Below are 27,701 nucleotides of genomic sequence, written 5' to 3' on the forward strand. Positions count from 1 at the left end.
CTACGTTTTCTAGGTAGCCAGCTAGTTAGCTAGCAATGCTGCCTGTCGATAAATCATAGGCAAGACCGGCCACCTGTTGGCCGCAGCGAGCAGCGGGAAGGCGATGCTTGTCGCCGGCGGCGACACCAGGTGGTGAGGTCGGCTGGCCGGCCATCCGCGCGGCGCGGTGGTCGTTTTATTCTTAGCCAATAAAGAAACTAAAATTCTGCTTCACAATTTTTAATTTTGGTAGCGGCTGAGAGGCAAACTTCGATGTGACTTTGTATAAATTTAGTTTATTTTGCTTATTTTTTATATACTCTCTCATCCTAGAATATAGCAGTCTATAACTAAATGTAACTTACACTACTATGTAAATCTAGACAGGAAAAAAAAGTACAAGAGTACTCTCCATCTTATATTAAGTGCAGTTGTAGAATTTAATTAAAAACCAAATTAGTAGGACAAACGAATTACCTAAATGCCCGGATGGGATTGAGAGTGGGATGGCATGTAATTTAAATGATGAATGATAAAATGGGAAGGAATTAATTTAAATCAAAAGTGGTTGAAACAGAAAAAATGTGAATAGGTTGCCACTTATTATGTGATGAAGTTTGCATACTAGGAGGTGTTTAGATACAGGGGTGTAAAGTTTTGGCGTGTCACATCAGGTATTATATAGGGTGTCGCATGGGGTGTTCAGGCACTAATAAAAGAACTAATTACAGTATCCGTTAGTAAACCACGAGACGAATTTATTATAAGCATAATTAATCTGTCATTAGCACATGTTTATTGTAACACCATATTGTCAAATCATGGAGCAATTAGGCTTAAAAGATCCGTCTCGCAAATTAGTCGCAATATGTGCTATTAGCTATTTCTTTAGCCTATATTTAATACTCCACGCATGTGTTTAAACGTTCGATATGACAGAGTTTAAAATTTTGGGGTGAGATCTAGGCAACTTATCCTATGCACACACCTATCTTGGTGTACTCATGCACTCGACCACTATCAGCTCTTGTATTCTAATCCAAAGGCTAAAAACCTAAGTGTGGCGTTTTTGTAAGAGAAACCACGAGGTAAGACTTCATGTTAGTTTTCCTCAAAAAAAAAATTCCATCAAATGGCCCATTCCGTAGGAATTCTGAAGATGCTTTTCAGAGTCATTCTTTTATTCAAAACAATCACATAAGAATTATTTCCCCTAAGAATTCAATCTTTGATAATTCCTCCATTTCCCCTTTGTTCCGAAGGAGCCCATAGAAGACAGTGTCGATGTCCAAGACTTTACATAATTGCGACCACATAGAATAATCTCACAGTACACGTGGAGGCTGACGTGCCATGGTCCTATCATGGTACACTTTCACAGCCCACTTGGCACGATCTTATGACCTTCCAAGACAATAACGCCCAAAAGTTGTGGAGATTTTAGCTGCAAATGTTGCCATCCAACACAACCAGGGAGGGTACAGTCAGTAGAAAATGTACAATCGAGTGGAGCAAGCGGCCTTGCCAAGTTGCCACGGCCTACATCCCAGCATTTGTTGTCAAAACATGAGTGACCCATCTTGTTGTGTTCGTCCTCCAAACGACAAACCGCAAAACATCATCGAACATATGCCTAGACCACCCAAGTTTCTGCTGTTCGCTAGTACTGTTGGATCCACAAGAATTAATACTCTGCTAGAGACAGACAGAGATGCCCCTAGGTGGTATTGGCACATGTACAATGCTACTATAGTTTGCAATGCCATGACATGAAAGATATCATAAAACGAGAACTAAAGAAAATGGTATAAAAGGTACAATATGACCAATACAATAAACCTGAAGCTTTGGTTAGAATCATTGCAGCAATCGACAACTCAACTATTCGTGTGCCTCTCCACTTCTCTCCATATACACAGAAAGGACTGGTCGTACATGTGAGATTCTTTACTTGTTGCAGGACCAGCAGGGCAACGATGCACATCAAAATGATGTATAGACAAGCACCTTTTACACAATAAAAGAGAAAAAATACACAAAAAGGAAAAAAATAAAAGATAATAAAGCACACTCTCCAGGAAATCCGTTCTCCTGATCCTTGCAGGGATGTTCAAAATTCTCTTCTTTCAACAGGGAGAAATGGCATTCTTTGTGTAATTGCCTCACTGTCACCTATGAGCAACCAAGACATTTACTTACAGGACCTAAGAATTCCAGGAAGCTGGATGTCTGCTGAGGTGCTGTTTCCTCTGCTCTTGAAGGTAGATGTCTGAGGAATGCCCTGACTGCACCTGACACACCATCTTCAGATTCCATGGCCTTGGCAAGCTCCACGGCATTGTCTTTCACCTAAAATTACATATGACACCCGACAAAGTCATTGATCAGGTACGAAGCAGACCCGTCATACAATGTACACCACCATGCCATAGACCATAGTATCCCCTTATCCTTATCCACGCTATGGGAAAATTAGTACTTTTCAACATCGTATCAAATATTTCGATTTATGTTAATTGACACTTACATAAAAAGTACATAAAAGTAAAATATATATATATATCTATATCGGCTGGTTTACACAGCAGATAATGGCTATGATAACTTGGTACAGATTGTATTGAAACAGTAGTGGCAGCGGCTATCTGGGACAACAGTGGAAATTGACGACATTGTGCAATGGAAAAAAATACCCTACTACTGCCTATTGCCAACCATTCCAGCACAAGGTAATGTTCAATTCCAAATGGTATTATCATATCTACAGATTATTTTATTATTTTAAAAAGGAAACCCAAACCTAGAATGGGTAGGATGCGGGGAATCATTATCTCCTGTGTGAATCAAGTATCAAGTCCAGAAACGATTTCTTTCAATGAAATGAACTAGCAACTAGGTATTCCAGTATTTCATTTGAGGGAAGAAACCAGGAAAGCAAGGGAAGTGAGTCACCCAACAGAAGAGAAAAAAATTAGCTAGAACTTTTTGGCAAAGAGGGTCTTAAATACTGTGGAGTGAGTAAGGGTCTAATACTGGAGAGTAAAAGAATAGCATTTAAGTAGCGCAAGTGGTGTAATGAATTAATAAACTACTACTATAAATCAACACCTGAAAAGAGAGAATTTAAATAACCATTCTGGGGCCAAAAAACGGATATTGCCAGTTCTGGTTTTCATCCTGAAACAGGTGATTTCCAGCACAAAAGCTGGTCCATTAATTTGGAAGGCAAAAAGTGATATAATATATAATCTTAGAAAACAGGTGATATAATGCCTATTCTGGTCAAACTGCAAATACAAGCAGATCCAAATAAAGAGAAAACCAGCCAAGCAAATAGAGACCAAACAGGATAAGGCTCCAGAGAACACTGGTTTTCCAAACCCTAGCGAGTTCAAGACAGACAGTGCAGGAGCAACTCTGTTGTCACAAAGTAGGAGCAGTATATATGCAATGTTGGTTGTTTCGGTGAAGCAAATGTTCGTTTTTTACTAGACATTTTGCACATCAACAGTCCCTGATGCGCATGTTCCATTGCTACCTTTTTCAACTATATATTTACAAAAAATTGAAACATAAATATATGAAAGTATTTTTCATTATAAATTTATTAATACCATTTTCACATATCAAATCCAAATATTTTTTAGCATATTAAAATTTAAGATCTCAAGACGTAATCTACTTGAGAACGGAGGTAGTAGATTCCCTGTTAACTATTTACATTTGTTGGACGGTTAAACATGTTTGAATGGAAGATATCATGTTATGTATGAAAGAGGAAGCATTAGAACCAAGTTAAAATGCACCAGCTAGTCAGCATATCTACGAGGGGTGAAATCTATATATTCGCAATCCTATTGACAACATATATACATCCGATCCATATTCTTGTTGTCTTTATACATCTTACCAACAAAAATAACAGCAACATTAAGAACATATTTGAATTGTGTTGCAAAGTAGATGTTACCTTTGGCTCCATCATGAAGTTTATAGCATCAACCAATTTTTGCAAGCTGAATTGATCAACTGGTATAGGTAGAGGCCCTACCCCTCTAGCATGCACTCGGTCTCCCCAGAATGGTTGGTCACCAAAGAAAGGTACAATAGTTGTAGGGCACTACAAATCACACAAAGGCTAGGTTAGGAGAACTGAATCATTTTCAAGAATTAGCCCAAAAAGTAGCACACCACCTGCCAGACCCTATTTTTTGCAACTGTGTTAACAGGAATTTCTGAAAGTTAGGTGGAATTGGAACTGCTGTTAGAGTTCATAAATTCATTCAATCCAGAAGTGTAACCCCAATTTTTATTAGTTAAGCCAGGTTTTTCTTTTGAGAGAGAGAAAGGAGGGAGATGGGCTAAGAAGGGAGAGAGGGAATACCGCTGCTTTGAGGCCAGCAGCTGTTGTTCCAGCACCGCCATGATGTACCTACAGAAGTAAAAAAAAAAAAAAACAAAGAGTGAGCTAGCCTCTCCCTGAACGCACATGCAAACTTAACATCATAAGTTCTTTCAATCAAATTAGATAAATTTCTAAGTACCGTTTTAGTCCGTAACAGGTACTTATGCCATGAAAGCTACTCATAATCAATAACTGAAAATTTAAATTTTGGTTTATAATTTCACTAATCAGTACTAAAAACTATTAAGAAGTAATAACTACTAATCTCTGAAAGTTAAACTTAAAGATATCTACTTCATGCCAAGCATGACAAGCAAAATGCTTACCACTGCTTTACACTGCAGGAAGAGCCAGTCATGGGGGCAGTTATCAAGTAGATATACAAAATCTTTTGGCTCTGCCACTGCCACAATGTTTTGGAGTTGTCAGGATGGAGGTAAATTACACGTGCACAGAAAAAAAAATGGCAATGAGAAACAAGGTCACATCTTAAGAGGTGAACTTACATGTTCCAAGCCCACCCCAACCTTTGTTGATGATACCTCTCTGTCCAGTTATTTCAAGTGCTTTGACAATGACTTCAGTCATCTTTGCTGGATCTTGAACTGGCTAGTATACGAACAAATGAAAGGAGTGAATTTTCAAAACACAACAATCATAGTATCCTAAAATTCATTAAGAAAAAAACTGAACCATGGAATCACTATTTGCAAGCAGCTACTATGCATGCCGCACAGATCAACACCACCAAGGCACCAACAACTCATTATCATAAGCAAAACTAACAAGGAAGTTCATCCTTGTTTCCTAAGTGTACACAACTGTTTGTACAACATTGACCTCTCCCCCAAGGTCAAATATTGGAATTGCAGTTGCAGAATGGCCAAAAAGATCACAGCATAACAAAATGTCCTGTGTGGCTATGCTTGAAGTTACTTTTTTCATAAATTTATTCTATACAAATTGAGCATAGCATTTTATGTAACAAGCTTCTCTGGTGCATCAAAGTTATGGTTTCCATAACAATTTGATCTCCTGACATCCATATACCATTTTCTAGAGTAAGACATAAACTATTGTGAATAACATAACTATTGTTTGCCATGAGATGCTATGCTAAGCTTCATAAGTGACATAACAGTGTACTATTAGATGTAAATATGCAATGGTAAAAAAGTGAAAACACTGTAAAGTGTTGTTTCATGCAGTAAAATAAATATTCCCTCCATCCCTAAATATTTGACGCCGTTGACTTTTTAAAACATATTTGACCGTTCGTCTTATTCAAAAAATTTAAGTAATTATTAATTTTTTTCTATTATTTGATTCATTGTTAAATATACTTTTATGTATGCATATAGTTTTACATATTTCACAAGTTTTTGAATAAGACGAATGGTCAAACATGTTTAAAAAAGTCAACGGCGTCAAACATTTAGGGAAGGAGGGAGTATGAGTTCCACTAATCCACAAGCTGCATTAACCACCGATGTCATTTGGACAACTACAGAAATGATAACACATGCACACAGTCCTATCAAATTAGACAAGCAGTTCAAAGTTTAACTATATAGTACAAGTAAAGGTCAACTAATTGTGCCATCATACATAGAAGAGTAGAAACATAATACGTCAAACGATGCCTAGATCAGAACAGGGGAACAAAAACTGAAAACCTCTAATAATACAAATCGAGATCAAAGTGATCTTACAAGACTACCAAACCCAACGTATATGGGCTTGTCACCAGCTTCAAGCCATTTTACAAGTGGTTCAGGAGGCACATAATTGGAAGCAAGATCAAGAAAGCAAAATCCAACAACATCAATCTTAGGGCCCCAATCTGCAACAGAATAGACTATGTAATTCACAGTAGAATTACAGACAATTAACAACAAAAATTGCTCAGTTAACACCAAAATTGAGCAGGAAACTTCAAGGTTTTTTCCTTAACAGTTAACGCACTAATATATCCATATCTTACAACTCATACTATTGAAAGGATATGATAGTTCCTTATACACATCAGTGATTACTGAAAAAGCATAAAATAGCTTAACAAGCATTTTCCTAATGATATATTTTAGAAAGAATTGGATATTTGCCACCAGAGTTTGCATCAGTCATCGGTCTGCCATCGGAAATGAGCTTATTGCTACAGTGCCATTGGTTTTTCGGTGGTTTTGATATATTTGCTACTCCTACAGCATTAGAAAACAACTAACTCCTTTAGGCCAGCAGCCTCTAACCATCAAAAGAACCCCGGGGATAGGTACATGACCCAAAAAAAGAATGCTCTCCACACCTTTCTTCATTTCTCCTCTCTACTCTCTCCCATATTTTTTCCTCTCACATCAATCGGCTGCACTCATTGCCAACCATGCATGGCACTCCTTGTCAGCTGAGGATCCCCTCCATGGGTCGTGGAGCTATCTCCCTCAGCCATCTCCACCTCTGAAAGCCACCCCAACGTGCCAAGTAAGTTCTTTTTGTAGTTTGCTGATCTTCCTTAGCGATGCATAGATGGAGAACATGGACTGATTTGGCCAAATGAACCTGGCAAAGTCATCTAACAATCACAACTGTATTTTGTGCAAGCTTTTTCATTTTTGGACAAAGTCCAAGTCAATATTGTGAACCGGCTTAAACTTGGGCAGGGCCAAATTTTGTTTGAATTGTAGCAAGTCAATTCTGGAGAATCATATACAGTGGTTTCAGCAACCCCCCCCCCCCCCCCAAACAATAAAAGGAAGTACTAAAGGACCCTATCCTATTTCCTGTGTTAACATGAAGTTTGGATGTCCACATACACAAAATGTCCATATCTGACGTTAAATTTCATTGGAATTACTCTCTCTGTCCCAAAATATAAGCATTTTTAGCATGGTGACAAGTCAAACATTTTCAACTTTGACTATTAATAGCAAAAAAAAAGATCAATCATGTCAAATTTATGTTACTAGATTTATTATTAAACAAACTATCATAATATGTAACTCTTTTTATTTAAAACATCTTCCTTTTATAGATATTGCTGGTCAAAGTAGCATCTCGGAGACCGTGTCAGAGTTCAAAAGTTCTTATATTTTGGGACGGAGGGAGTAGCAAATTTTCATGCTCATTACCAATTAGAAAAATGTGGTATCAAACTGAAAGGCTACCAATTTCAGTTGGCATTACTAATATTGACTTGGTTCACAGTGTTATCACAGCAAATACTCAAGCAAGCTCTTTTCAATACAACAACTGAATGCTATAAGAAAGTCAAATGAAAAGAAACCATAGGACCAGATTAAGGTCCACAAGTTTTAAAAACTATACAATCGAAGGATGACAAGGTTAAGCATGACGTGAAAAGGGATAACATATAAATTTCAGATAAAGCTAATACTCATCAGGAACCTTTCGGTTTTGGAACAAGGTGAGGACTCCAGATGTAACCATGAGGAATGTCATTCCCAGAACCCTGTGCACCACTTAGGTATGTTACCGGACGCAACTTCAGCTTCTTCTTCCTAAATTCATTTATCATATCTCGGATACCAAGCCAAATCATAGAGTCAACAATTTGATAAGAAAGCTGCAAGTGTAAACCATTTGAAGATTAGATAACAAATCAGATCAGAAGAAAATGAGTGATTTGAGAATGAATCTTTCAACAAGTGCTTGATGTGAGTTAGGGAGATGATCTCTAACTTTGACATGTGGTGCATGGTTGTTTTTAGGGAATGCAGCAAAATTGCATCCTATTTAATTACAAGAATTACTATAAATTGGATCAAGGTCCCTTGCAACCTAAAGAGCACTCCCAAGAACACCAGCCACACTGAATGAAGCCAGAAACTAACTCTCTGCATACAGTAACTCACTTGAGTTTACCACCCAAATCAGTCTAACAACAAACGAGCACAAGCAGGCAGGCCAAAATTGTCAGAGTTGGGATCCTATCCCAGAGATGCACAACAATGCAAACAAAGTAAGCACAACAAAACCTATTGTCTGATTGCCATTTACAAAATAACAGTTCAAGCCATTTCAAATATCTCTACTATTATAAAAATTGAAGATGTTTCCACCGGAATTTTGGTACGTATCCAATTCGACATGAGTCTAAAATAACTATTGTAGACCCCCCCCCCCCCCGGCCCAGCCCAACCCAAGGTCCCAAGCCTTTTTTTCTCTTTTTTTTTTCTTCTTTGCCTTTTCTTCTCTCCTGATCATCCTGATTTCTCCCTCTCCTTCCAATCTCTGTTTTCTGATAAACTTTAGCTCAATATTTTAGAAAACTGCAACATTAGTGCACAATTTTATCAGAAAACTGCAACTCCATCCCCATTTGTGTCCAATAGGTTGGCCCAATCTGTAAAGGCCCTATTGCATGTTGCTAACAGAATGTCGGTTCTCTAATAAAACCTACACTTTTTGCAGTTCCTTGAAATGCCCAGCTAAAGTTGAAGATAGTTTTGACAGAATAGTTGCACTTTCTGAAATTTACTCTGGCATTAACAAATGTAATAATGAATAGTTCAGAAACATCCGTGGGCAAGAACATGTTAAGGACAACCTATTATTACACATATGCACAAGCGTGCACATGGCTATGGCCAGCAGACTAGCCATCTGGACACCAAACAAATTACAGCCAGGTGTTCTGCATCTTAATCTATCTGTTGGCACATTGTTCAGTTGGATAAGGTCTTTGCTTAATTATGGGTTAGTCACCTACTTAAGAAGGCAGCCAGATATAGTAATCGAACGCAAGAAAGAACAAATAAAATCTAATCTCATCTAAGTGTTCGTCATATATAATGTTCTCTCATCACAAGCAGCTGACACTGCCAGCTATCCTCCCTGCAGTGTCTGCCGCATTTAATAGTATAAGGATCATTATGTATTGATTAAAAGAGAATGTAAGCTCCCGGCAACCTTTTTTGTAGTATTTCTTTCAGTTCATCAATTAGCATACTGACTAAGAAATGGGAAATCGAAGATCAATCCTTGCCTGCCATTTTCTAACATATGATTAACGCTATGCTTAGTTGCTTACTCCAAAAAGAAGTATTCCTGAGGCCTATGCCATAAAACCAACTGCAGTTTTCAATAAGCCTAAGTGTCACAAAATATGATAGTTAATCAATTAGACGCGGTTGATGAAAAATGGGAAATGTCTAAAGCCCTTAGAATGCTGCTTCTATTCTTCCATGTCCCAAATCAGAAATACCCCTCTAAATCAACTATAAGGTTCAAGGATTAAAGATCTACTGACCTTGAAAATATTGAACTTAAACTATAAATGCGAAAATGTATAACAGCAAACAGCAGAGTGTTTTCTTTCTTATGTTCTTAGAATATATTTCCATAGATACTCATATCTCTTTTTGTTCTTTCATGAGGCTTAGAAAGGGCATTCCCAGACAAATCATTCAAGTATGTGTTGTTTATCCTTTCTGTGAAATTTACAATGATCCAGAATGGCCTACACCACAGTATTAGTTTGTAGTATGTGCCAATGCTGTGGGTTTGGTTCAAATTAAGAGATGGTTATGGGCTCAAACCTATAATTAAGCTACCCACCAAAAAAGGCATAGAGTAAGCTAACCACCACAATATAAGCACTAATGATTCTGTTTTTTCTACTGTTAATGAAGCAAAACCACATATCTAGCCTAATGGCAATTGCATTTAAACTGTCTAAGTTTGCTGCCAAAAACAAAATCAGGTTTAGCTAACACAGCTGGGTTATGCCGGTAGGGTTAATTTAATCATTGAGCAACTATAACAAATGTGTCTAAGAGAAGAAGTTTAAAATATTTCCTGAATAAATATGTAAGATGCAAACTCACTCGATATCCAGCCGCTTGTTTCACACGAGAAAGAGGATGGGGGAATTCACTAGTTGGCCTGAACAAGCAGCACAAGTTAGATCTCCAAATGAGAATATTCCTCAGCAAATGTGCTCTTCAAAGAGGAAGCAGAACAATAGTGACTCACGTCCATGGCATGGTAAAGAATATATGAATAGGTACTTTTAGTGCCTCTGCCACATGAGTATGTCCTGAATAATCGTTAAGGTCAGCAGCAAAGAAACATTTATAAATTTTCATAGAAGTGAATTGCAATTGGCTACTGGACCATAAAATACAAAACATGCAAAAAAATTCACACTAGAGCACCTTGTAAACACATCATTGCCTAATCATTTGAGCTGGAAATGACTATGATTGGTTCCAAAGTGATAAACACAGAAAAATCCTGAAAAGAGATGCCTCCAGAAAGATTGGCGAAACAGAAAGAGCTTTTAAAGATGTCAACTTCCCAAGTATATTACTAGGTCAGTCTGCCTATTAATTGCACACCAAAGAAAAGCACCACCATCATAAGGCATGAATCAAGAAATGATTGTTCTGAAATGGATGCCTCAAATCAGAAAAATAAACCAAATTGAAGCAGTAAGAAAGAATTGTACATGAGCAAACTTATAAAAATTTAAGATCTTTTCGTTTTAAAAAATATATGATCTTGACTGGACCATAAAATATGATGACGCTGATCCCGTTGGATCCTAACGTGCATAGGATCTTTTCAATTCTGACGACCATGCAAATTAGTAACTTATAACATATAACCTTCACAGTAACAATTTTCACAGTGCAATACTAAGACTCCAAGCATGTCAGGACAAAAAAAAAATCCTGCCTTGGATCCTGATCCTCACAACCTTGTATATGAGTATGTCAGAAATTGGTGTTTTTTAGAGTAGTAGGTACTTAGTTGAGCATATAATAAACAAACTTGGAGTTACACTTGTAAGGTAGAGAGAAAGTAAAGCAAAGCGCAAGAAATCAATCCAAAGCTGGTAAGATATACTGACCATATGCTGGAGGGTTAGCAATGATAGCATCCACTTTGAAAGGAATACCAGTGTCAGGATCAGGCTCCTTGCACGCAGGTAGCAAAGAGAATATAATTTCTTTCATCTGTTTCCTCTGAATAGGAATTTCTGAAGGACCAGAAGGCAAGAATCCTTTATTCTTCACCATGTCTGCTCAAATATGAATATACCAAATATATTAATCATCGTGACGTAGAAACTGAAAAAAAATCAACTATGTGAATACAAGGATTTATTTTCATACATTCAGCAAGTATTTTTGGATCACCGCCAAGAGGGAAAAACTCCAGACCAGCCGTTAGAACGAACTCCTTAAAGTTTGCATGGGTTGCCAATCTCACACGGTGTCCATAATCCTAAAAAAAACAGGTAATGGATAATCCTAGTCATACAGAAACCATGTATTTAGAAACATTAAGCTTGAGAAGCAAAATAGTTCACCTGATGAGAGATAAAATAATGTGAAATTAACAAACAATGGTAGCTTTTGATCTAACCTGTAAGCGTTTGCCTATAGCAATGAATGGCTGAACATCACCTCTTGTGCCCACAATAAGAATAACAATATCCATAGGAGGCCTCACAGATATGTCTGCTCCATCCAATGGTTCCTCAACAGTAACATCACTATAGCCATCATATGCTACACCATCAGTTGTACTTGTTTCCAGAGAACTTGGCACATCAACCACCACAGTTCCATCATCTTTCACTGTAGCTATCCGATTTAGCATTTCGAGCTACAATAAAATGTAAAATATCACAAAAAACTGTTGAACAACATCAAGCATCCAGATACAAAAGAGTACATCTGGCACTGAGTTCCTGACTATTCGAAGCTACCATGCAGTGTATCACAATACACAATTGTTGTGAAAAAAAGGCTGAATTGGCTGCATAATAATCTGAATAATCAACTATTTTTCAATCAGTTGGAATGTTTCTCAAGTTTAATCGTAAAATAGACTTTACTCCCTAATTACAGTGAACTAATCTCTGATCTCATGTAGTAGTGTTTGCTTTGGAGATGAAGCAGTGAAGCACAAAATACAACATGTCAAGCTTAGCAAGTGCTGTTTTTAAGTGGTTATAACATGTCATAATTTTCATGTTTTAATTGACTTTAGTTATAAATAAATAAATTAGTAGAGCATAACTATCAAAATTCTGATTAATCAGCAGTATCACACATAATCGTTTAACAGATATAGCTATCTTAGCCCTCACCTCTGCAACAGGCTCCTAGCCCTTTTTCACAATGCTGCATTATACTAAAATGTATCAAATTCAGATATAGCTATCTTGTCCGCGCTCAGAAGATAAGGCTAACAGTTCACGTGACTGTTCAAAATGGCTTCTCTTATATGAACATATACATGCTCCAAATTTCAAAGGTCAAATGCATGAAGAAAAGGAAGCTACAAGGGTAAATAGATGAAACAGGGTGCATTGCAAATGAAGGAAAGGCAAGACATAGGCAACAGGACTATGTTATCCGCACCTTCTTTTTTAGGGAAATTTTATCATCAAATAACTGTTTAGTAGGATCATCAGCTGGATTGTTTTGTCGACGCCTCTCTGTTCTTGATCTTTCCAGATTAGATGGACCAGCAGTTTCATTGGTTATTTCAACATTATTAATCCCACCTGGCATAGTGCTTGATCTGGGGAGGCCCCTGTCATCTACAAAAACATAATGATGGTTTGAAAAATATGGATGACAACATTCCTTTTATTTTACACTATCATAACTTACTGAACAAAGTGAGATTAAAATGTATCAACAAAAGATATATTTGCACTATGATTTGAGGTTTGCTGCAGTAAATTATCCTTTAAAAAATGATACAACTATAAACACCACTGCATAATCCTATTGAACACAACTCACAAGCCACATGGTACAACTAAGCCTAGCAGTGTTACCCTGAGTAGTGAGTAGAGCATACTTTCACACTGTGCAATGGACCTACAATATTGTGTAATAACCAGAGCTGAAGAGCACAACCTGCTTGACAGTGTAAACAAAATTACAATAAGTTTAGTTCATTGGGGTTTCGATGTAATCTAACCCTCCAAAACGGCTTCGTTTTGTGAAGAGATTTGAGAAAACCATTATTCAGAAAGGTAAAATCTAGGAGAAGGCAGGCCATCACCCACTAGTCGTGGAGTCAACGCCTAAAATTAGCACTCAACACAGCACCAAACCCCCACACCAAACCCTCACACGCAGCATTCCCAGCAACCAGCGTGACACAGACAGTGAAGCAGCCATCAGAGTGTCCACCAACAAGGCGAAGGTGCGCTCGCAACTAGCAGCCATCCACATGAGCGGAGATGGCAGAAGCCGCCGCAGATTTGGGGGGGCGAAGCTGAACTAGGGAAGGCAAAGCAACCGCCACCAATCCCAACACCCTAGGTTGCCTCTCGCAGCAAAGCTACACGAACGAAGACGAAAGGAGAGAGGCAGGCGGGGTGTGGGGGGTACGGATGGATGGATCACCAGCGGGGGAAGACGACGAGGCCGCGGCCGCGGCGGAGGCGGAGGCGGTGGCGGTGGCGGGGTTGTCGCCGCCGTTGGCGCTGGCTCCTCCTCCTCCTTCCTCCACGCCCTTGGCCTCCTCGGCGGCGGAGGCCATTTGTAGCCGCTCTCTCTCACACACGCGGATGTAGGCGGGCGCGGTGGAACTCCGGCGCCGCCCCCGCCGCCGCCGCCGTGGAGCACCGACGCCGAGGCAAAAAGCGAAGATGCGTCTCTGAAATCGAATGCCTTTGCTTTGCTGTGTTGCTACGTGCGTGCTCTGCTGTGATCTCTTCTCCTTCTTTTTTCTTTTCTTTTCTTTTTCATTTTTTTAGAGTAATTTTTTCTTTGGGTCACCTTTTATTACCGGTTGTCGAGGAGTGATCCTCTCCAGCGGGAGATCATGAGATCCCCTTTTGTGAGTTCGGCCGAGGGAAAAGGCTCGCTTTTCGAGATTGCGTATCCGCCCTGAATGCTGCTAATCGCGTATGGGCGATAAGATTATACAGGTTCGGGCCGCTATCGAGCGTAATACCCTACTCCTGTGTGTGAGATTATGGTCGAGTGTTACAAGGGTTCCAAAACTCCGGAGAGCACTCTCGCTCTTCTTTCCCTAGAGTTCAGGCCTACTGAGTGGCGTTCCCCTTCCCGGTGGACAAGGTCCTCCTTTTATAGTTCAAGGGGATACCACATGCACCGCTTCTACCTACTCTTTCTACGGGAGGGGGACCCACTCTACCTTGACCGGACCGCGATTCGTGCCTTCGCCCGGAAGCTAAAAAGCGGTCCGCCCTTCAGTGTCACCCGGTGCCGCCCCCCACCTGACACGGGGGACAGCCCTGTCACTCACTCTTAAATGGGCGGAGACTTGTGGCTGCCCTCCTTACGGGGAGAGAACTCCGGATGATGCTCCGATGTGACAGGACATACCTACCTCCACTCCGCCGGATACAGAGGCGACGTGGGGGCACGGCCGCCTGTCCAGTCAGATGTGACCGACGACAGGCCGGTCACAGACTGGTCAGACCCGACTGACGTGCATCAGTCGGGCGGCACCGCATGTCTGCCCTTACCGCATTAAATGCGGTGAGGGGCAGTTGGGGCGCCGCGCGCATTGATAGCGGCTTGGCTTGGGTCTCCTCCCCGCTCGCTCCCCCCGCCACATGGCAGTTGGGCGAGGGCCTCAGGGCGAGTCAGCGCGGGGGCCCGAGGGGCGTGATGTGGCACCCCGAGGCCCCCTGGCTGCCCCTGCGTCTCCCGAGGCGCGGGGGGAGGGCCAAACTGTAGAGTCACGTGGCTGGATGGGAAGGTAACTTCCCCTCACTTTGCATACCCCCGGGCCCATATCTCCGACAGTAGCCCCCGGCACCACGTCGGACATTGGTCCCCTGAGGGCAGTCTGACGTGGCGCCTCACGACTTACCGTGCCGAGGTTGTGGGCCCGACGAGGACTCCAGACGGTTGCCGGCGGCAACCAGGATGGCACATTAGCCAAAATGGCGATTTGACCGCCACTGACCACGCTGATGATGGGGGCACTTAGGGCGCGAAAATCGGGGGTTTGGTCAGACCATGCCCAGAATCGCTATTTACGCCGCCTCGACTCCCCCGCCTGTCAAGCATGCGATGGGACCAATGGCGGGCCCGCCTAACCGTGCCTGTGAGCATCGCACGCCCCACGCCGAGTGTGCCGCTGACAAGCGCACTAAACGCGGGACGCGGGCTCCGCGGGGCAACGTGATGAGTGGGCGCGAGATTTGAGGAGGCAACCGCAGGCGCAGGAATCGAGGGGGCAACCGTAGGGGTGTGAAACGAGGAGGCGAGTGCGGGCGAGGGGTGGATAAAAGGAAGGGGAGGCGGAGAGTTCGTCCCCTTTCTCTCGCCAACTGCATACTCGCATACTCGCTCCTAAAGCCCTAGCGCTCCTCTCGCTCCACCCTGCTCCATACACCAAGCTCCTCGCCGTTTTCCCGCCGGCCATCATGGCCCAAGACGCTGGTGACGCCGTCCTTCCGGCATTGCGCATCACGGCGGAGAGGCACCTTAGCCTCATCCGCAAGATCATGCCGGAGGATGCCGCCGTGAGGGTGGGGGAGTCGCGGCTGCGGCCGCGGTACCCCGACGATCCGTGCACCTCCTGTCCTTCGCCATGGTGGGGTTGATCCCACCATTTTCCAGGTTCTTCCATGAGGTTTTGGATTTCTACGAAATTCACGCCTTCCACCTCGCGCCCAACGTCGTGATGACTCTGGCCATCTTAGCGCACTTGTGCGAGATGTTCATCGGGGTGCGGCCGACGATGCGGCAGTTCCTGTCCTTCTTCGTCCCATGGCTGCTGCAAGGCGCGGTGGTGGGGGGATGCTGCTTCCAGCCCCGGCCGGGCACGGCGGGGCAATACATTGAGAGTCACCTATGCAAGAAGTGGGAGGATTGGAAGAAGGATTGGTTCTACACCGCGCTGCCGGACCATCCACGACTTCGGCTCCCCGCCGGCCCTCCCGAACGATCCGCCACGTGGTTGGTAGTTTCGGAACTAGGCGAGGAGTACGACGCAGTGCGGGATCGCCTCAGGGGCCTGCGAAGCCAGGGCCTAACGGGGGCGATGGTGTTCGGTGACTACTTCCGTCGTCGCATCGCGCCTCTCCAGGAGCGGTCTCGCGGCGCGTGGGAGTACACTAGGTACAACGATCCCATGCGCACCCATGTGGGTGAGCACTGGGACTGGGCGAGGAGGACGCGAAGACGGTGATCCGGCGGGTGCTGGGCCTGGACACTGTCGAGCAAACGCTGACTCCGGACGGGATCCTCCCCTTATGCAGCTTCCGCGACCGGGAGAGTATCCTGGCTGTGATGTCGGCCGTCGGCGCCGGCAGGGGTCGGTCCCGTCGGGGCGGCGCCGGTGGCGGCGCCGTCGGCGCGGGTAGCAGCAGCGCGTCCGCAGGCGGCAGCCGAACCGGCAACTCCGGCGGGGACGGCGACTTCAGGGCACCTGGTCCGAGCCGTGGGCCCGGGGGAGATTCGGCCGGTGATCCGAAAGGGAAACGGAAGATGTTCGAATCTCGGCCACCCTCTCCCCCGCGCGGAGGGGGCGCTGAGCGAGTGGCGGACAGACCGCCGGCGGGCCACAAGCGCCCCGCCGCGTCCGAGGCTGGAAGGAAGAAGAAGCGGCTCCGGAAGATAGGGCAAACGGAGCCGTGCCGGGGGAGTTTCATCGAGCCCCCGAAGTGGACCTTCAAACGCCCCCCCTCGCAGGTACGATCGCCAACATCCGACTCGGTGCTCTCTATCCATCTCGGGCTCCTGTTCCTTCCTCTTTCTGTTTTTTTTCTTAACGTGATCGGGGTCCTCCTGTAGTGGGATTCCTTCCTAGGGGGTCTCGGCGACCGATCCCTCGCAGGGGTCAAAATCTGAGCGACCAGATCGAGAGGGGCCCGGCCGACCCAGTGCCACGGGGCCTTCGCAGTACCCTGGCGGGGCCCACAGGACACATGCCGGGTTTGGCTCTGAGTCTGCCACAGCCGAGGTGCACCCATTCGCGGGCGATGGCAGTGGTGGCGGCGTCCCCCCCAGGGCCGATCCCGAGGGTGCGACCTACGAGGAGCGCCACTCGGGGGCGGAGGCCGAAGCGATCGCGGCCCGGAGGCCGAGGTGGAACGCGCTCCGGGGGCCGAGGCAGGGCGTGACCCGGAGGCCGAGGCCGGGGGCGGGCCCGAACCCGAGGTCGAGGTCGAGGCCGAGTCTGCCCGAGGGCCCGAGGCGGGGGTGACGGGGGCAACTGTTCCCCTCTGCATCTGGGGCGCCCTCGGGGCTGGCCGCGCGGAAGGGGGGCTGAGAGCAGCCCCCAGTCCCGCGGGGGGTCCAGCAGCACTCTGTCATCTCGGGGGCGGACCGTGACTTTTTCTTCCCTGACTCCCGCGAGCATAGAGCCACTCCTGTAGGTGCTCGCCGCCGCCGACTCCATCGTCTGGGAGGGGCTCAATGCCCAAGTTCAAGCCCTGGCGGACGAGCGGGCGGCCCTAGAGGCGGAGTGGGCGCAGCTCGCGGCGGACCGCGCACGGGTTGACGAGGGGCGCCGCGCCGTGGACGACATGGTGGAGGTGGGGCACAAAATGCGCCAAGCCCAACCGGCGGAGATCCAGGCGCGTGAAGAGACGCTGGACTCGGTCATGCGGGAGACGGAGGAGGAGCGGCAGGCGGCGCTCATCGCCTCGAGCGTCTTGGATGAGGCGCTGGGCGACATCCGTTTGCAGTACGAGACCCACGCCGAGGATCTGGCGAAGAGAGTCGAAGACACCCGCGGAGTCCTCGACGCTGCTGCCGCCCAAGAGCGGCGGGCGTCGGAGGTCGACGCCTCGCTGCGGGCTCAGTCGGCGGCGCTCGAGGCCGAGCGCAAGGTCTTAGACGAGCGTGCCCGCTCCGCGCAAGAGTTCGAGGCCACGATCCATCGACGAATTGAGGTCCTTGACCGTAACCAGCGCGAGCAGGACGAGCGCAGCTGGAAACAGGCGCAGCAAGCCCGGGAGCTTGAGGAGCACGCTCGGGCACTGGAGGAGCATACCCGGGCACTAGAAGAGCGGGCGCGCATGCTAGACCAGTGCGAGACCACTTTGGCCGCCCACGAGAGAACGGCGGCCGAGGCAGAGTCCTCCCTTCGCCTCCGTGAGGAGGCCGCAGCCGAGCGCAACCGGACCACCCTTGCCGTAGAGGCTTCGGTGGCCCATCGCGCGGAGGAGCTGCGGCTTCGAGAGGAGGCATGCCAGGAACGGGACGCCACGCTTGCCGTACGCGAGGCCGAGGAGAACCGCCGTGGGGTGGCGGCGCGCTGGCTGGGTGAGCAACTCGCGAAGCGCGAGGAGGCCGTTACCGGGCACGAGGCCCGGCATCTAGAAAGTGCCCGCGCTGAGCGCGAGGCAATGGCAACGAGGTCTTCCGAGCTGGAGGCCCAGGAGAAGGAGCTAGAGGTAGGCGGGCAACTCGCTGGCGCGGAGTTGGTGAGCCAGCTCACCGCGGCTCAAAGCACTCTCGCCGACCTGGGGCGCCTGGTGCAGGACCAAGTCGGGGAGATCACAGCCCTTCGCCTCACCAACGAGATTGGACCTGGCCAACTCTCCGACGCCGTCGACCGGCTGGGGCGCGCGGGGCGCCGAATAGGCATCTCCGTGCGCCAGGACAGGAAACTCCCGCCCACACAGCCGGCAGTCGTGCTCCGGCTGGATGGGATGGCGGCGGATTTGGAGAGGCTAGAGGAGGAGGTCGGCGAAACCGTGAAGTCGTCGTCAGCTTTGGCGCAGGCTATGGTGGAGCTGGTCCTCGCAAGTCATCAAGCTCGTGACAACGACTTCCTCCCGTGGCGCGCGCTCGAGGACTTCCCCCCGGGGACCTAGGCGAGGGCTCGGGAGCAAGTCTGGGAGGCGGCCGACGTAATCGTCTCCAGCTTCGACGGGTCGGCCCCTCGGTTCAACCTCGCGCTTGCTTCAGACGAGGAGAGCGGGAGCGAGGACGGTGGTGGCGATGATGGCGGCGAGGACTGGGACGAGGTGGTCAGCGGCGCCGGACTCAGGGGCCCGGGCACTCCGTGACTATCCCCGCTTTTCTTCTTTTATTTGGTTATGTACTCGCGGTGAACGCTTCAAACTTTAGGCCATCGTGCCATCCTGTTTGCAAATAAAGCTTACCCTTCGCACCTTTACGTTCTTGCTTCCGCCTTTCAATGTCTGCGGCAAGGAGAGAAGGAAAAACCAAAGCGAACGTATTCAATTAACTTTCTTATGATTAAGTTGTCGTTCTTACCCCCTTTATACCCCCCTCGGGCTCGTTCTGGTGAAAAGGGAAACTCACGCTCGGTCCGTGGTACCTAGGTGGCGAGGGGCAATGCCGTCGCCCCGAGAAAGCTGCCCAGCGGGTCTGGCCAAACCGGGGCTACGGCGACCGGGGGTCGGGGATGGCCGTGTGAAGGCCCTTCCGAGCCCCCAGGGTTCGCCGCAGCCCGGGGCGCGGCCCGCGTTTAGGCTCCCTTTCGGCGGTTTTCAGGCCGCCCAATGCCACTTAGGGTCCGGAGTAAGCGCGAATCGTCCTTTAAACCCGGACAAGCCATAGGAAGGAGTAAGAAAGGGTACACAACGGCTTCCACTTGAGCAGAAAAATTTATTGCTGGGGAAGGAACAAGATACAACATATTTAACAGTGGTAGCCCCAGGCCAAGCCCGCACAAGCCGAAGGATGTGCGGGGGTTGGCCCGAGCACCATGAAAGCGAAAGACGCGCGACCCTATGGATAGAAACGGCGGAGGTTTTCGATATTCTAGGGGTTAGGCAACCCCGTGCCGTCCTCGTGGTTAGTCGAACGGAGCCCGGCCGGGGAACGCCAACACTTTTTATGGCCCTTCCCACATTGGTGAGAGCTTGCTCAGTCCCAAGCGCGACTGCACGCGACATAGGACGAGGTCGCCGACTTGTAGTGATCGGGCCAGGACGTGGCGCTGGTGGTAGCGCCGCTCGCAGGGTTGCACGCCTTCTGCATTCTTCTAAATAGTCGAGATCGTCACGGCGAAGATCATCCTGGTTGGCCTCATCGTACAGCACGACGCGAGGCGAACCTAGGGAGAGCTCGGAAGGTAGGACTGCTTCGGCACCATAGACCAGGAAAAAGGGCGTTTCCCCGGTGGGGCGACTTGGAGTGGTCCGATTCGCCCACAGCACGGCAGGCAGTTCCTCCAGCCATGAATCCCTGTGCTTCTTTAGGACGTTGTACGTCTTGGTCTTGAGGCCTTTGAGGATTTTGGTGTTGGCTCGCTCGACTTGGCCGTTGCTCTTGGGGTCACCGAAAAGCTCATTGGTGAACTAGGTGCCGTTATCCGTAATGATACGGTTGGGCACCCCGAACCGGGATGAAATGCCCCTGATGAACTTCAGGGCGGAATGCTTGTCGATCTTGACGACCGGGTAAGCCTCGGGCCATTTGGTGAACTTGTCGATGGCGACGTACAGGTGCTAATACCCGCCTTGGGCCGCTTTGAAGGGTCCTAGGATGTCTAGCCCCAAGACCGCGAAAGGCCAAGAGAGCGGGATGACCTGCAAGGCTTGGGCCAGCTGATGGGTTTGCTTGGCGTGGAACTGGCACGCCTTGCACCGCCAGACCCATTCTGGGGCATCTTGCAACGCGGTCGGCCAGTAAAAACCTTGTCGGAAGGCTTTACCGACCAATGTGCGTGAGGCCGAATAGGCCCCACACTCACCCTGATGAGCGTCGGCGATGAGCTCAACACCTTGCTCCCGAGAAATACACTTCAAGAGTATCCCGTTGGCGGCACGCCGGTAGAGGGTCCCTTCTACGAGCACGTATTGCTTAGAGATACGCGTGAGCTTCTCAGGTTTTGCGCGACCCTCAGGAAGAGTATTATTGTCGGATGCCCATTCCGGCCACCGCCCTCAATCCTGCTAGGAGTCCTTCGTATTCCGCCATATTGTTCATGGCTCGGAAATCGAGTTGAACGACGTACTTTAGGACATCCCCGCTTGGCGAAGTCAGCGTGACTCCGACCCCCGCGCCCTGAAGGTGGAGGGAGCCGTCGAAGTGCATAACCCAGTACCCGGCGCGAATGTCGGCGTTTGGGTCTCCTCCGTCTCCGGGGAGGAAGGGAACATTAGACGGAACAGGGTCGTCCACCGGGGTCCACTCCGCGATGAAGTCAGCTAGAACCTGGTTTTTGATCGCGTGCCGCGGTTTGGAGTGCAGGTCGAACTCAGCGAGCTCAATGGCCCACTTTACGACCCGACCGGTCCCCTCCCGGTTGTGAAAGATTTGGCCGAGAGGGTAAGATGTCACGACGGAAATCCGATGCGCTTGGAAGTAGTGGCGCAATTTCCTTGAGGCCATTAAGACTGCGTAAAGCATCTTCTGAGCCTGTGGGTATCGGGTTTTCGCGTCTCGGAGTGCCTCGCTGACAATGTAGATGGGCCGCTGCACCTTCTAGTGGGGCCGGTCCTTGTTGTTAGGGGCAGCTGGCCCGGGGCGCCCGTGCTCAGGGGCCTCGGGGGATCTCGGGCCATGTCGGGAGTATAGGCCTCGGGGCCACCCGCCAGAGTCTCTCTTCCTTCCACGGGGGCCTCGGGGCCCTCCCGGGGGTTGGGGGCTTCGGGCACCAGGCTGTCGGGCGACGAGGGGCCATCGCCAGTCAAGGGGGCCCCTGGTCCCTTCTCATAGATGGGCTCACAACGCGGGTCGCCCTCGTCGCGCTCAACTACAAGGGCGGCACTCACCGTGTGGGAGGTCGCGACCAAGTAGAGCAGCAACGGTTTCTCTGGCCCCGGGGCCACCAAGATGGGGGGAGAAGTGAGGTAAGCTTTCAACTGATTGAGAGCTTGCACCGTCCACACAAACGGCTCGGGGCATTTGAGGAGCTTGAATAGGGGCAACGCCCTCTCTCCCAGCCTCGATATGAATCGACTTAGGGCGGCCATGCATCTCGTGACGCACTGCACATCCCTAAGTTTGCTGGGGGGCGCATCCTCTCTATCACGCGTATTTTCTCGGGATTAGCTTCTATGCCTCGGGAGGAGACAAGAAAACCGAGGAGTTTGCCCGCCGGCACACCGAACACGCACTTTTCGGGGTTCAGTTTCATGCACGTGGACCTAAGACTGTCGAAAGTCTTGGCCAAATCCTGCAACAATGTGTCCTGGTGGCGTGTCTTTACCACCAAGTCATCGACATACGCCTCTATATTGCGCCCTATTTGATTACTCAAAGTAATGCGAGTCATGCGCTGAAAAGTAGGACCTATGTTCTTGAGGCCAAAAGGCATAGTTGTATAACAGAAGGTGCCTACAGGAGTAATGAAAGTAGTTTTTTCCTTATCTTCCCTAGCCATGCGGATCTGGTGATACCCGGAGTAGGCATCTAAGAAAGACAAAAGGTCGCACCCCGCAGTGGAGTCGACTATCTGATCTATGCGCGGTAAAGGGAAGGGATCCTTAGGGCATGCCTTGTTGAGGTCTCTGTAGTCAATGCACATCTGGAGCTTGCTGTTGGCCTTCGGGACGACCACCGGGTTCGCCAGCCACTCCGGGTGGATGACTTCTCGGATGAAGCCGGCCTCCAGGAGCCGCGTCACCTCCTCGCGGATGAAGGCTTGCCGCTCCGGGGCTTGGCGCCGTACCTTCTGCCGGATGGGTCACGCACCCGGCCGCACGGTGAGGCGGTGCTCGATCACCTCCCTGGGGATCCCGGGCATATCCGACGGCTTCCACGCGAAGACGTCGGAGTTCGCCCGCAGGAAGGAGATGAACGTGCTTTCCTATTTGGCGTCCAAGGTGCCACCAATCTTGGCGGTCTTGGACGGATCATCGCCAAGGAGAATCTCCTTGACGGGCACCTCATCGGCCGAGGCGAGGCGCTTCTTGGAAGCGCGGGACGCAGAGGCCTCCGGGGCCTGCGGCTTCGTGGCCGCCGCCAGGTTATCAGTGCGCTGCTCCGCGCAGGCGAGGGCGACCTTGACATCGCCACAGACGGTGATGGGGCCGTTGGGACCTGGCATCTTCATCTGGTGGTAGGTGTAGTGGGTGGTGGCCATGAACTTCACCAACGCGGGCCTGCCCTGGACCGCGTTGTAGGGCAGGTTGAGGTCCGCCACATCGAAGTCGATCCGCTCGGTGCGGAAGTTGGTGGAGTCGCCAAAGGTCACCGTGAGCTCAACATGACCCAGGGGCCACGTGTGACCCGGGGTCATGCCGATGATCGGCAATGACGGCTGGAGCTTCATCCCCGGGGACTTGAGCGCATCAAAGGCAGCCGAGGAGATGATGCTCAGGCTGCCCCCCCCCTCCGTCGACCAGGACACGCTTCATCTTGACGTTGTGGATGGTGGGGGAGACCACGAGGGCCAACTTCCCTCCCTGAGCGAGCACTGTCAGATGGTCGCTCTGGTCGAAGGTGAGTTTCATCTCTGACCAGCGCGCCTTCCGTGCCGCCTCGTGAGTTGGGACGGCAGCCAGAAGCTCACACCTCATGGCCTTGAAACCGCGGCGGGAGGTGTGAGCGCAAGCCCCCCTATCAAGAGTGGTGACGGTTCCCTAAGGTATTTGGAATTCCAGATCCTCACTGTTGTCGCTGTCATCTGGGGGGCCTTCTTCTTGGCCTCCCCTCGCCGGTCATTGGCAGGGGTCGCGGGGGCTTTGCCCTCCCGTCGACTCTGCCGCTTCTCCTCATCGGTTTTCCGGAACCGCTCAGCCAAGTTCTTGACCGAGCGGCAGTCGGCGAGGCTGTGCCGATAAGTGTTGTGCACCGAGCACCACTTGTCTGCCGACCGACCCTCGCCAGAGGGAGCGGTGGAGCTTGGCTTGTCGCCGGTGGCTTTCTCCTTGCGCGGGGCCCGTGAGGGCCCATCGGCCGCAAGGACGTGGCCCTCGTCGTCGGAGCGGGCCGGCTTCCTTTTGCCCCTCCTATCTCGCCGCTTAGAGTGGGGAACAGATTCGGGGGCAGCCGCAGCCGCCGCGCCGGTGCTGGGGGAGTTCCAGACCCACGCCTCCTCCTTCCGAACCACCTTGTCCGCCAGCTCGAAGAGCTCGGCGGTGGTCTTGGGCTCCTTGGAGGCGATCTTCTCTAGCATGCGGTTGTGCCGCACGCCGTTCCGAAACGCATAAACGACTGCGTGGGCCGGAATGCACGAAATAGTGTTGCGGACCTGGCAAAAACGATGTATATACGAGCGGAGGGACTCATCAGCCTTCCGCTGCACAGCATGCAGGTCCGCCTCCTCTCCTAGGCAGGGGTACGTGCCTTGGAACTTCATAATGAACTGCTGGCACAGGTCCTTCCAGGAGTGGATGGAGTCGGTGTCACGTCCTGATAAATTCATCCCGAAATAAAAATCATTCTCTAAAAGGAATAATAGAATTAATTAAAATTCGAAAAGAAATTGGCAAACCCTAAAATACGTACAAGAAAAATTCAAATGTGGCCCGGAGAATTTTTGTTAAATTCTCCTTGGCCTAAAAGGAGCCCTCAAATTTTAGTGGAATTTTCAGAGCACAAATAATAATTGAAAAGAAATAAACAAAGTTGAAAAGGTTTATAAAAAGAAAAATCCTAAAAGAAGTTCTTTCCCCCCCCCCCCTTTTTCCTTCTTGGGCCGGCTCGGCCCAGTCCCTCCCTCTCTCTCTCTCTTCCCCCGCGGCCCATCGGCCTCCCTCGCGCGCGCGCGCCGCTGACAGGCGGGCCCGCCCGCCACTCTCGCTGACGGGTGGGACCCACCTGTCATCTCCCTCCTCGCGCCGCAGCCGCCGCCCGCCCGTGCCCTAGCGCCGCCGCCGCCGCCAAATCCGCCGCATCCCGCCGTCCCCGCGCGCATTGAAGTGGGGGGAATTACTCCCCGTGATTCCCTCGCCATTTCCCCCCACTTTTCCCGCTCTCTCTCCCTCGGATTCGCTCGGAATCTTTCCCCTAAACCTCGCCGGCATCAATGGCGGCCGCATCTTTCGCGGCCGTTTCCCCCTTCGCCCGGCCGCCCTCTCTCCCTCCCGACGCTATAAAAACGTTCCCCGAGCTCCGCTCTTCCGTTTCCGCCGCTCGCCGCTCGCTCTCGCCGTCGGAATCGTGCTCGCGCCGTGCTCCGCTCTCTCCGCCATCGCCGCCGAGCTCCGTTCCGCCGCCGTCGCCGCTCCGGACTTCCTCCTTACTCGGCGACACCTCCGTCCGCTTCGCCGAGTGGTTGCCGACCCCGTCCGCCGCTCCGCTTCGCCCGCCGACCGCCGGAGCACCGTCGTCATCGTCATCCCGAACCGCGCCGCCGTCTTCCTCCGCTCCGGCCGCCGCTCTCGTCGTCGTCGTTGTCCCGGGGTGAGCCGAAGACCGCCGTTCGTTTTCCCCCTTCCCTCCTCTCTCTCGGGTGCCACTCCGCCGCGCCGTTGGTCGCCGGCGGCGACCATCGGAGCGCGGGTGCGCGCCGCTCCCGTCGGCCGCGCCAGCGAGGCCGCCCTCGGGCGCGCCCTCGCGGCTGCCAAGTGGGCCCGGCCGTCCGCCGCCCGCGCCCGCGGGTGCGGCTGACGCGCGGGACCCACGGCGCCGACCGCCGCCAGCCGCGTGCGCCCGGTCCACCGTGGACCGTGGGGCTGACGCGTGGGCCCCACTTCCCGTGGACCCGGTCCGCGCGCCGCTCCCTCGGCTGACGCAATAAATGGGATTTTTAATTAAAAATTAAATGAAGAAATTCGCAAATATCCATTTAAAGAGCATATAAACTTCAAATGGCCATATCTTGGCCATTTGAACTCGGAATTGGACCGTTCAAGTCTCTAATTTTTCCTTAAGAAGTCAAGAACCCATTTTTGTGCTTTGTTTCTGCTGTTATGTGGAGTTTATTAGAGTAAAAGCCTTTTTCTTTTCCGTTGGTCGTGTAGACGCTGCAGCTTCGGAAGATCCGCTCTTCGTGGAAGTCGAAGCCGTCGTTTGGGAAAGCGAGCAAGGCAAGTCACATCATCCTTGAGCATATTGAATCCCAGTTTATAAAATTAATTTGATTTAAATTAATGCATTATCGCTTTATTTAAATTCCCGCGTTATCACTGTTTTATTTAGCCATGCCTATTTACCTTTGTTAGGACCATACTATTATTGTTATTGTTATTATTACCTTGTTCACCCTAGAATAAACAAAACCCCAACTAGTGGACACTCTATTTATGGTTCCACTAGTATGAATTTAGGTAGATGCTTCGCCGATTAATAGGACAACATTAGGTGGTTTTATAATTTTAGACTTTGGGAATATTCATATCACCTGGACACTATGAATTGTTGGTTTATGGTGGAATTGGACATACACCTCTCTTCCTCTTTCAAAACCCCTAAAACCTATTTTCGGTGGGGTTTGGGTGCATGCCAGTTGTGGGAAGTAGCACCCCGGCCACTATAAGGATTAAGCTCGGGCCTCTGTTGCAAAGCACTACCGTACTTCCACATGTCTAGTGGGTAAGGCTTAGTTTGTGGCTCAATCTAGTCATAAACAAAAGTACACGGATTGGAGATGGATGAAGTCGGGGGTCGATGGACATTCTCCAGGGCAAATGAAGGCTACACGAGCTGCGGCCCGGTAGTCGAGATGTCATATGGCAGAGGGTTGGTGCCCTGCTGCTAGGGGGCTCAGTCCTGCCTGCCTGTCCCGGGTGTCCCGGCCGTAGGAGGATTGGGTCGGTACTCTTGATTATGGCTAGGATGGGTTGGGAACTATGTCACGTCTTCCGTCCGTATACCGTGGTGGTATGTGGCACGTGGTTGCACGTGAGGAAGATGTGTCTTGTGGGTAAAGATGTACACCTCTGATCAGAGTATAATCTATTCGAATAGCCGCGCCCTCGGTTATGGGCAAGCCGAGCAATGTACCCAAGTCAGTGTTCTAATTCTTAAAATTTGCTCAACAACTAAAATATGGAATGGTTGGCCTGGGTTGGCTTGGGACGAGCTGGGACCCAGGGTCGGGTTGCCAGTTCGGTCTGAATCATCGTAGGCCTTGGGTTAAGGCAGGTTCGTGAGGGTTCACGGCCTTGATTAATAATACTGTGTAGCTCTAGGATCGTCTTTATAAAATGGCTTTGGGGCAACTAAGTGACTTTTAAATGCCGTTTACTGCAAAACTTAACCCCTATATTATTATTCCCTTGTACCTCCCTTGCATTAATTATGCATCCGCCGGTGTGGCTTGCTGAGTACTGTGGTTGTACTCATTCTTGCTCAATCTTTTCCCCCTTCAGTAAGAGAAGCTTTGGAGAAGATGTCTTAGGTGGAGTCCTGGCTTATACCCCAGTTGAGCGCCTGTGAAGATGGAGCCGTAGGCCCGCTAGTCCGCTGCTGTTTATTTTTGATTGTCAGGCCTTATGTGCCTTTGTAATAATGTAAATATTATCGATGTA

At 49.2% G+C, this 27,701-nt stretch overlaps 2 protein-coding genes across 2 annotated transcripts; both read right to left on the reverse strand.

Annotated features, from left to right (window-relative positions):
• Positions 1-1,763: 1,763 nt before the first annotated feature.
• Positions 1,764-14,063, reverse strand: LOC4335001 (sterol 3-beta-glucosyltransferase UGT80A2). Its single transcript, XM_015781084.3, has 14 exons — positions 13,780-14,063; positions 12,778-12,959; positions 11,774-12,016; positions 11,521-11,632; positions 11,256-11,426; positions 10,376-10,439; positions 10,228-10,285; positions 7,787-7,964; positions 6,097-6,227; positions 4,891-4,993; positions 4,711-4,787; positions 4,364-4,411; positions 3,950-4,099; positions 1,764-2,328 (listed from the first exon to the last, which is right to left on the reverse strand). Exons 1-14 carry the CDS (start codon positions 13,913-13,915, stop codon positions 2,152-2,154), a joined length of 1,830 nt encoding a protein of 609 aa, XP_015636570.1. The 5' UTR covers positions 13,916-14,063; the 3' UTR covers positions 1,764-2,151.
• A 9,029-nt stretch (positions 14,064-23,092) lies between these two features.
• On the reverse strand, positions 23,093-23,557 carry LOC136356043 (uncharacterized). The gene has a single exon (XM_066309452.1). It carries the CDS (start codon positions 23,555-23,557, stop codon positions 23,093-23,095), a length of 465 nt encoding a protein of 154 aa, XP_066165549.1.
• Positions 23,558-27,701: the final 4,144 nt, after the last annotated feature.

Source organism: Oryza sativa, chromosome 4 (genome assembly GCF_034140825.1).
Source record: "Oryza sativa Japonica Group chromosome 4, ASM3414082v1".
NCBI classification, from domain to species: Eukaryota; Viridiplantae; Streptophyta; class Magnoliopsida; order Poales; family Poaceae; genus Oryza; species Oryza sativa.

Excerpts from the sequence above, each read along its gene's own strand:
- LOC4335001 (XM_015781084.3), bottom strand. The coding sequence starts at position 13,915 with ATGGCCTCCGCCGCCGAGGAGGCCAAGGGCGTGGAGGAAGGAGGAGGA. Across the intron at positions 11,633-11,773 it reads CTATAGGCAAACGCTTACAG|GATTATGGACACCGTGTGAG; the intron begins GTTAGATCAAAA and ends TGTTTTTTTTAG. Across the intron at positions 2,329-3,949 it reads ACTTCATGATGGAGCCAAAG|GTGAAAGACAATGCCGTGGA; the intron begins GTAACATCTACT and ends ATGTAATTTTAG.
- LOC136356043 (XM_066309452.1), bottom strand. The coding sequence starts at position 23,557 with ATGAAGCTCCAGCCGTCATTGCCGATCATCGGCATGACCCCGGGTCAC.